An 11,066-nucleotide genomic window follows, 5' to 3' on the forward strand; every position below is an offset into this window, starting at 1 on the left:
GTACAATTGGTACAGAGATTATGCCAAAGATTTAGGAAGACCGAGTTCAGACACACGCCGAGAATATAGAACGAGTTTGTTGATGCCCTCGCAACCATATCATCCATGATACAACACCCAAAGAAAAGCTATATCGATCCACTTAAGATAGTTTTAAAAGAACAACCAGCACATTGTTTACATGTAGAAGCAGAATGGGATGGGAATCCATGGTATGTCGATGTGAAAAAAGTACTTAGAAGCTGACGAATACCCGAAAAAAGCAATAAGTATTCAGAAGAAAACAATCCGAAGAATGGCAAATAACTTCTTCTTGAATGGAGAGGTTCTTTTTAAGAGGACACCCGATCTGGGATTACTGAGATGTGTGGATGCTGCAGAAGCCACAAAATTGCTTGAAGAAGTGCACGCCGGAGTGTGTGAGACACACATGAATGGGTTTATATTAGGAAAGAAAATCTTAAGGGCGGGATATTTCTGGATGACTATGGAAAATGATTGTGGCCGATTTGTCCAAAAATGTCATAAATGTCAGGTACACGGAGATCTGATCAAAGTACCGCCCCACGAGCTCAATGCGATGAGTTCCCCTTGGCCATTTGCACCTGGGGCATGGATGTTATTGGACCGATTGAACCTGCTGCCTCCAATGGTCATAGGTTCATTTTGGTCGCCATTGATTACTTTACCAAGTGGGTCGAAGCTGCTTCCTACAAAGCTGTGACAAAGAAAGTTGCGACTGATTTTGTTCGCAACAATTTGGTATGTCGTTTTGGAGTTCCAGAGTCTATCATCACAGACAATGGTGCAAATCTGAATAGTCACTTGACGAAAGAGATATGTGAACAATTCAAAATTACCCATCGCAATTCAACTGCATATTGCCATTAGATGAATGGAGTTGTGGAAGCTGCTAATAAGAACATCAAGAGGATAGTGAGAAAGATGATTGACAACTACAAATGTTGGCATGAAAATTTGCCTTATGCTTTGCTAGGTTACCGCACTACAATCCGAACCTCAACTGGAGTAACTCCTTATCTATTGGTATACGGAACAAAAGCAGTGATACCAGCTGAAGTTGAGATACCATCTTTAAGGATTATTCAGAAAGCTGGATTGAGTGATGCTGAGTGGGTTCGTGACCGGTATGAGCAGTTGACATTGATTGATGAGAAAAGAATGAGTGTTGTTTGTAATGGCCAGTTGTATCAACAGAGAATGACTCGCGCTTTCAACAAGAAAGTAAGAGTTCGAACATTTAAGGTAAGCCAATTGGTGTTGAAACGCATTTTCCCTCATCAAGACGAATACAAAGGGAAGTTTGCACCTAACTGGCAAGGACCGTATGTTGTCCACAAAGTACTATCAAGAGGAGCTTTGTTTCTAGCAGAGGTAGACGGTAGAGTGTGGCGAAAAGCTATCAATTCAGATGCTGTCAAGAGATACTACATTTGAAGGATGATACTTTTTTCCTTTATTTCCATGTAATTACAGTTTGCCTGTAATCATTATCACATTATGTTTTGGAACATTTTTCCTTGTACTCGAACTATGTTCGACCTGAATTCTCAAGAATGAGATACGTAGGCGGCCTAGGTCGGCCTCGGTCGTTTCCTTATCAAATTTTCTATTTTTGTCACTTCTCGAGATGGGAACTACGTTTGACCTGATTTCTGCCTCAACGGAATACGTAGGCGCCACAAGGGTTCGGTCATATTCCCAATATGATTTCCATTTCCCCTCACAATGGAAACTGTGACAGAATTTTTGAGATGACCTCAAAAATTCTACAAAAAGGGTCATTTTCTACAAACAAGAGTCATATATCATATCGAAATGTCCAACTGGGAATAATTTTGAAGAGATCTCAAATTCAAGACTCCATTGATCATCATCAGATTTATTTTTGAAACATTTAACTGGGACAGAATTTTTGAGAAGGACCTCAAAAATTCCATCAAGGATACTCGGACATTTGGAGTTAACTTCAATTGCCTCAAATTCACGTGTTCTTAAAGGGTTTTAAGTTGACATCAAGCTACCTATCATGTCAAAATCTGAGACAAAGGGTTTTGTCCGTATCGTGCATATCGTGACAGTTAATTGGCAGAGATTTTCTTTAAAACTATTTTTCAAAACTTCATGCCTAGTTAATGTTTTAATTTAAATCTAATTTCTTCTTTTGTCTACTATGATTCATTGGATCTACCAGACAAAGTTCCAGAGATAACGAGACCAGGAGTAAGGTGACTTTAACACAAATCAGTGTTCCAAAACTAACATATTTTTGTGGATGCAGGGTATAATAAGGTCATCAAAGGAGCTATATTTATCAACCAATTAGTTCAGGAGAACATATCCATCAAATATCAATTAGTGAGTGTAACATCTTCGTTTGATCAAAAAGGTATTTGACAGATTAAGGATTAGTATCTACCGCTTAAGGCTGCGAGATACCGACAAAAATGATGTTATGATCAAAAAGCACCTATCATCATATCAAATATTGATGGAAGACGACGTTCATAGTCAAAATCATATTCAAATTGCCGAGAGGGCCATTGCATATTCAAATTGCCGAGAGAGTCATCATATTCATGCCGCCGAGAGGGCCATTGCATATTCAAAATGCCGAGAGGGCCATTCATATTCAAAATGTCGAGAGGGCCATTGCATATTAAATTGCCTAGAAGGCCATCATATTCAAACTGCCGAGAAGGCCATCATATCCAAATCGCCAAGAGGGCCATTGCGTATTCAAACCGCCAAGAGGGCTATTACATATTCAAACCGCCAAGAAGGCTATTGCATATTCAAACTGTCGAGAAGGCCATCATATTCAAATCGCTAAGAGGGTCATTGCATATTCAAATTGCCGAAAGGGTCATTCATATTTAAATTGCCAAAAGGACCATTGCATATCACAATGCCTAGAAGGCCATCATATTTGAATCGCCAAAGGGCCATTGCATATTCAAATTGCCGAGAAGGCCATCATATCCAAATCGCCAAGAGGGTCATTGCGTATTCAAACAGCCAAGAGAGTCATTACATATTCAAACCGCCAAGAGGGTCATTACATATTCAAACTGCCGAAAAGGCTATTATATTCGAATCGCCAAAGGGCCATTGCATATTCAAATTGCCGAGAAGGCCATCATATCCAAATCACCAAGAGGGCCATTGCGTATTCAAATCGCCAAAAGGCCATTACATATTCAAACCGCCAAGAGGGCCATTACATATTCAAACTGCCGAGAAGGCCATCATATTCTAATCGCCAAAAGGGCCATTGGATATTCAAACTGCCGAGAAGGCCATCATATTCGAATCGCCAAAAGGGCCATTGGATATTCAAACTGCCGAGAAGGCCATCATATCCAAATCGCCAAGAGGGCCATTGCGTATTCAAACCGTCAAGAGGGACATTACATATTCAAACCACCAAGAGGGCCATTGCATATTCAAACTGCCGAGAAGGCCATCATATTCAAATCACCAAGAGGGCCATTGCATATTCAAATTGTCGAAAGAGCCATTCATATTTAAATTGCCAAAAGGAACATTGCATATCAAAATGCCAAGAGGGGCATTTATATTCAAACCTCCAAGAGGGCCATTGTATATCCAACTGTCGAGAGGGCCATCATATTCAACCATCAAGAGAACCATCAACATATTACATTAGTCTATTTTACTACTTCGATCGAAGAGTCATGTTGCAATTATGAGATACATGTTTTATTTGTTTTACGTCAAATCGAAAGAAGTTGACGCCAAATATTCAAGGAGAACAATTAAGTGCCAACATGGTAAATGACACAATCTCTCCATTTGAATTATATTTTACACTAATGTGTTTTATCTCAGTCTTTGTCGAGAGCATCCGAAAGGATGAATACTCAAATCAAACCACAAGTGCTGACGACATAAAAAATGATGCAGCACAACGTAAACTTTTCTTAGCAGCGAACTGGGACATAGTCCAAACAGGAGTATCAAACTCTGAGGACGCGAGCTTGATGAGCGACTTCCACCGCAATCAAACCACACCCCTATCAAAAGGCATGTGGTCATTGCCTTAGGTTTATCAGTTCCAATTTCGCATTCGAAAAATTTTCCACTCTCACCAGAGGCAGCTTTCCAATTTGAGTGACAATGCACCAAGAGCTTTGGAAATTATGTCCGTATAAGTTCTTAATTATTGGTGTGAAGCATGCCATATTCATGGCTAAGAGGTTGCAAGCCTCTTTTTCATACTCGACTTACTTGTCACTCCTCCAAAACCAAATGTTATCTTGCATAATAGATTTCCTTTCCAACCGATCGAGTCGAACTACAAACAGCCTGATTCCTAAGGTCTAAGGATATGTAGGCGGGCTCAATGTTGAAAACTCGTTGTATTCTGACATTCTCTCTTAAATCTTATTCCCGAGCAATCTGATATGTTCATAATTCGATATCGGGATAGCTTCTGAATTCTTTCATAATCGTGCGTCAAATCAAGCGTATCGAACTACAAGTAGTCTGAGTTCTCATATAGCCTGAGATATGTAGGAAACTTGATACCGAGGTTCGGCCATAATTCCTAAAGTCCATACTAAAATATCATTCCTAAAGATGAAGATGTGGTCGGTCAAAATTGGATTCGTCAATTTCATTTGCCTTGAATTGCTTTCACCAATCCAAGTCAAACGAGGGACAACTGTTGACACCTAATTTTGGACCTCCATATTATAGATTAATCATCGAGCTTCTTTAATTTCAAACGATTTAAAATAATTAGTTTCATAAATTTTCAATAAAATAAAATAAAAATAGTTTTTGCGAGTTTTTAAATAGTCTATCACTTTTGTATTTTTTAATAATATATATGTTTTATATAATTATGTATGAAATAAGTATATCCTATAAATATCCGAAAATCATGTCAAAAGATTTTATATTTTTAGTGTATTTTAAAGTGATGGCTATAATTTTGAATTAATTAGCTTTTATGAAATTCGAAATATTTTTCGAGTTATTTTTATGTAAGTTTTGTCAATTTTATAATTTAAAAATAATAATAAATATGTTTTTATAGTTATGTATATAATTAATATATTTTTATTTGAAAATCGTCTCAAAAGATTTTAGTTTTGCTTTAAATTTTGCCAATTAGTTTAATTAATTAATAGTTAATATTTTAAAAATCAATTATTTCACTTGGTTAAGATTAAGAAGCTCATTAATTAATACTAATTCATCTTATTTAACTTTTGGCCGAATTCACCAATTAAATTCAAATCGGCTAAGTTTTTAACTTCAATTGGTTCTAATTCTAATCCCTTGTAATTGCAATTATAGCCACTTCCTTACAAATTTCTTCAACCCCTTTGCAAGACCAAATTTGGGCCCCTTTTTTGTCAACGGCCCAAGTTTAATTTCCTTTTACCAGTAGCCCTTAACATCAATTCCAACCCAACAACCCATTCTCCATACATAAACCCATTTCAATAATTCCAGCCCATTCCAAACAACAACTCAACAATAATTCCAATTCAATACCCTTTTTTCCAGCAACACCGACAACCAACCGACCCCATACCCTTCTCCTTCCAAACAATACAATACGTACAATCGACAACAATACCATACATACATACCAGTACCAAGCGACCCTATCCCATGCTTGCCTTCGTCTTCTTCATGCTAAATCAACCCGAAAATCGCGTCTCCTACCCTGCAAGAACCCATACCCTGCAGATCCATCACCCTCACGTCTCTTTTCCCCTTTTCTAAGGGATTTTCAAATCCCTTACACTGTTATCTTGAAAAGGAGCAGAGGAGTCCGAATTTCAAATTGGAAATTTCACCCGATTTCCCCCTAATTTCCATCTATATATTCATCTCTTTTGATCACATCAAAAAAAAATCGTGAAAGGATATATGTTAGAGTTTTTTTTGAACAACCAACTTTTACATTTAAGAAATCCTAATACAATTTAGTTCTAAGTTCTAAAGGGTACCTGTTTGAAGCCATCCCGATATTCTAATTTGTTGCTCGAATTTTGAAGTCATATTCCGTGCGGAATCGTTGCTCTCTTGCTCGTCCCATTCCTTGTTCGCTGCCCGGAAAAAGTAACCCATTCACTCCGATAACTTTCTCTTCATCTCTTTTGTTATCTGTTCTTGTTAATGTTGGGAAATCTCTATCTTGTTGGTTGTTCAATGATTAGTTATCGCCGAATTGATACTATTTTGGCGTGAAGTACATGTTTTTAATCGTTTCCATGGGTTAGTCGTGATATTGATTTAAAGTTCGGATAATTTATATTTAGTGTTGTTGTTTCTTTCCTTTTTTGTTTAAGTACATTTTGGTGTTTTCCTCCTCGAATCTGTCATTTGAACATTATTGAGTCAGTATTATTTAATCTTATGTTGTTGTTAAGTGTCTAAGGCGCTGCACTCATGAGAATTACCGCTCAAGGTTGATTTTCTTATTGAGTTAAGTTTTAAAGACCAATTGATATGTTTAAGTATGCGCGGTGTGGTCGCATTCTAGTTGCTTAGTTTATCTATTTCTTGAATGCTTTGTTGTCTTATTGACTAATACGACTTGTTTAAATCAAATTTACGTCTTCATCCTATTCAAATTTCAGTCGGAAACGGTTACATTTTTAAAGTTAAGTCGGTGTGAATTCTAAGTTTTCTTGTCTTATTTTTTTTCTGTTGGGAGTTTGATCCTTAAGATCATTCAAGATGATTTTTTAAATTTTTTTTTTTTGTGTTTGTTAATCTCTCATCGTGTGGTTCACTGATTATTCAGCCTCTTTGCAAATCTCCCGTGGCTTTGTTCATATTTGTGGACTTTGTCTGGAACAAAGAAAAGCAACTTATGTTTAGTTATTTTTCTATTAATGCAAGTAAAAAAAAATGTGATTTCATATAGACTTTTGTATTGGATTATGTTGCCGATGATTTTTTTTACTACTCCTTTGTTTTTAAAAAAAAAGTTTGTTTCATGTGTCATACTGACAACATATAGTCAATTATTTGATTAACAAATGGTAAAATAATAGTTTGATTTGTTTAGTATGTCTTCCTTAGAATCTATTCATTGGTGCTTGCTTTGCAGGTTTAATTATTTAATTAATCTTGGGTGAGTTTTAGCATGGTAAGTTATATGATGTTGACATTGATGTATTTTGTCTTTGGGCTTTATGTGGATGATGACTCATGTAGGAATACCCATTTGTATCAATATGAGGTCGATTCTCTTATTTATGTTTGTTTCAATATTGAATTATCAAGTTTGCTAGTTGTTCATTGGCATATAGTATGCAAGGATTATTAGACTTGATCAGTAATTGTTTTAGTTTGAGAGCCAAAACTATTACTGGATTTTGAGCCGTTGATATTTGTATTGCTTACATTGCGTAATTCGATCGATCTGTTTTACTTTGGTTTAAGGATGGTAAAGTCGTATTCATTTTGTCATGTTTATTATGTTGCAATTGATTGGTTTTTATCATTCGTTAAAGGTATGGTTTTGACATATTATTATCGGCACTAATTTTTATTTTTCTTTTTTCGTTGCATGTGAAATATATCCGAGTCCTCATGGGATTCCACCCTCTCGTTGCATTTCGATGATTGGGCCATAGGGGCCCAATTTTTCTTTTCTTTGAGTCAGCCGAGTCATCCGAATAGGGCTGTACAGGGGCTGGAAATTGAAAACAAGTCTCAGAAAGCTGAAAACAGGCAAAGATACAGCCTGTATACATTGATATACATCGATATACACTCATATACAGGTCAAAACATAGGAATACAGGGCTGGAGCAAAATACATGTGTTCGGAGCAAGAGATACATGAAAAGAGCTAATATATATGCTCATATACACTGATATACATCCGGTATATACGGAAAATGGGAATTTAATTAAAGCTTAAAAATACAGCGAAATTGGCCTAAGAAGGGACCCAATTTCACTATCTCTTTTACTTTTCTAATGATTTGATTATGTGTTAACTAATCTTATTTAACTCTAACTTTAAATAACTTAATTAGATCCCCCAAAAAGACGAGTCATTTTCTTTGTGTTGGTTTATTTTAATACATTTCACTTGTTGTGTTCATTTATTTTATTAATCAAGTATATTTGTCAAATTTTATATCTTCAATTAAGTTAGAACTTTTGGTTCTGAAAATGAGATGTTCTTTAATACTTTTTCACTTAATCACATTTTATTCACTTTAAAATTGTTTTTAAGTTAAAGTGTTTAGGTTAGTCAATTAAGAAATGATTTTCATGCTTTAATTTATTAAATTGATTTAAAATGAATTAAATAAATTCTAATTAATCTAGTTTTATTAATATTCTAATCACTTGTAGTTTAATTCAAATGTTTCATTTCGGATCTCATTCTCCAAAAAATAAAAAATGAAATATAAAATGTTCGTTATTTAACTATTTTTCAAAGTTAACTGAATATTGTAAATTATCATATTTTCTTTTATGTTAAACCATTTTCCTAAAAATAGTCAAAATATATTCTAGTCAAGTCGCAGGTCAACCGCATGTTAGCGGACACTTCGAATGCTTAAACCCTTCTCAAAGTGTAAATTGAACCCCGAACCCTCTTGGGTATTTTCAAATGATTTTTCTGTTTAAATCTTTGAAAATTATAAGTTTTCTTAATTTCTTTAAAAAAATTAGGTGGCGACTCTTTCCTAAGTATTTTTCTTAAAATGTTTTATACTTAGAACATTTAAAAAAGTGATTTTTCTAAATATAGTAAAATTACGGCATAACAAACATATCTAGTGAAATCCGATAAAGTGGGGTATAAGGAGGATAGAGTGCAGCTGACTAGGGCTGCATATCGGTTTGATTTTGAAATTAATCGATTTGACTTATTGATTATCGATTTGTAGACATGCTAAACCGTTATAGAACTGTTAATTAAAGATATTGAATTATCAGTTTTTGCTTTATCGATTATTGATCGTTATGAGTTCAGTTATCGATTTAACCGTTAAGCTTTCACAACAAAAAAAAACATGGAAAATCACTTAAAAATAAGGTGACAAACCAAATGAACCATGCACATGGCTATAATGCATCTTGCTCAAAAGCAAACACTGTCACGTTATAAAATAACGGAAACTTTGAGACAACTTAAAATAGAAGTTTGAAACTAAACTCTAAGTCAAGGACATTATATACCAAATGATATAAATATAATTATTTAATTTACTATCGGTTTATCGCTTAACCCATTAAGAAAAAGCTTCAAAACGTTAACAACCGATAACTCGATGATAAGAAAAATAAAAAAATATTACCGAAACCGCTAAACCAATAACTCATTATTAATAAATCAATAACTTTTTTTTTGTTCAGGTTATCAATTTTGATTTGATTTTGAACAACTCTAACGCAAACCTTACCATTACCTTGTGGAGGTATATAAACTGTTTTCGAAAGACTATCGGCTCAAGTATATCAAACTCGGTAAAAGAAGAAGAAACAATGAAAAAAATATAAGAGAGAGAAAAGTAACAACACAAAATAATGTGATAATTGAAATACAATAAACATATGACAAGAAATTTAAGGGCACGACTAGTCCTATGACATGCACTAAACCTCAACATGGCAAGACAACACTCTACCCCTACTAGCCTTCTACCTTAATATGCGACCTCCACTTCTTCCTATCTGAATATGAAGTTGCGCCATGTCATGTCTAATAACTTCTCCTCGATTTATTGTGAATGAAACTCCAAAATTCATCACTTTTGATCTAGACAAGGAAAAGACTGACATTCCCAATCCCACTAAGAACTGTTATAGGCGCTCATATACATGAAATCAACAAGATAAATATTTTTCTCTTAGGCTTTTTTGCTATCATAAATACATGATGAATAAATTTTGATAAAAACAATATAAGACACTTAAAATTATTCATAAAAATATACTATGTATACATAGTTACTAAACATATGTATATAATTTATCGATTTGATTCGGTTATTTCTTCGATTTATTTGAACAAAATCAAAATAAATATTACCGATTTTGACAAATGTAAAACCAAAGAAAATTAAACCTGAATGAAATTGATTTATTTAATTGAAAAAGGAACAAAGAAAGGTCCAAAATTGTCTTTCGAGAGCCTCTTTTGTTGGGCGCGGCGGCCCCAATTGCTATTTGATTTCATTTGTCAATTTGGATCATTTTTACTCAAATCGTGAACACTCCTAACATAAAATAAGTTTGAGGAAGAACTAGGAAGTAGGATGAGATACGGTCCTATTAGTAGAAAGTAGAAAAAACTACATACCTAAATAAATATGGCTAGTATATCCATTCAATGTATTGTGTCTATAGATTTGAAAAGTATATAACCTAGCGATACTACAATACTTTCAACAAATCTCTCCCCTTTGTCCTCTCTCGCTTGCCGCTCTTTCTTCCTCTCTTGCTCATCACTCTTTCTCCTTCCCTCCTCTCTCTTCCTCTCTCCAACGTCACTCTTTCTCTCTCCCTCGTCACTCTTTCTCCCTCCATCTCTCTCACTTCACAAAAGAGCTACGTAACACATTATCTTCCTTTTCTATCAATTTTTCTCCCAATTTTAGTAACCCTACTTTACAAATTTGCGAGATTTCTCTTTTTTCTATATTAATTTTTCCCCTCAATTTTAATAGAAAAACTCAAACTCAAACACATGTAATAAGCACGAATGGCGAAACCAAACTAATCCAAGTCAACAAATACTTTTTTCTTTCAAAAAGGTATGTAATTACAAATTCTTAAACTAATCACATAAATCTTGAATATTCGATATTAGATACTTATATTTTTTCTAATAAAAAATATGTATCTATGCACAAATACATTGGATGAATAGAATTTTTTGATGAATATATCAATAAAATACATATTTAATAGCATGTATCTAATATTAAAGATACACACACCTTTTTCTTCTTCTAAATATGTATCTAAGACCAACATAGGTTGTGGTGCACTGGTGAGAGTGCTTCACTCTTAACCAGAGGTCTTGG

General features: G+C 34.5%; 1 protein-coding gene across 1 annotated transcript; it reads left to right on the forward strand.

The window, feature by feature from the left end:
- Window positions 1-295: 295 nt before the first annotated feature.
- Window positions 296-1,458, forward strand: LOC125823617 (uncharacterized). The gene is made up of 3 exons (XM_049502960.1): window positions 296-419; window positions 536-762; window positions 892-1,458. Exons 1-3 carry the CDS (start codon window positions 296-298, stop codon window positions 1,456-1,458), a joined length of 918 nt encoding a protein of 305 aa, XP_049358917.1.
- The last annotated feature ends 9,608 nt before the right edge of the window (window positions 1,459-11,066 follow it).

Source organism: Solanum verrucosum, unplaced genomic scaffold (assembly GCF_900185275.1).
Source record: "Solanum verrucosum unplaced genomic scaffold, falcon-dt-bn FXZP01000093.1, whole genome shotgun sequence".
Taxonomy (NCBI): Eukaryota; Viridiplantae; Streptophyta; class Magnoliopsida; order Solanales; family Solanaceae; genus Solanum; species Solanum verrucosum.

Coding starts and splice junctions, on each gene's coding strand:
- LOC125823617 (XM_049502960.1), top strand. CDS start 296: ATGGCAAATAACTTCTTCTTGAATGGAGAGGTTCTTTTTAAGAGGACA. Junction 420..535: donor AGAAGTGCACGCCGGAGTGT/GTGAGACACACA, acceptor CATAAATGTCAG/GTACACGGAGATCTGATCAA. Junction 763..891: donor ATTTTGTTCGCAACAATTTG/GTATGTCGTTTT, acceptor TATTGCCATTAG/ATGAATGGAGTTGTGGAAGC.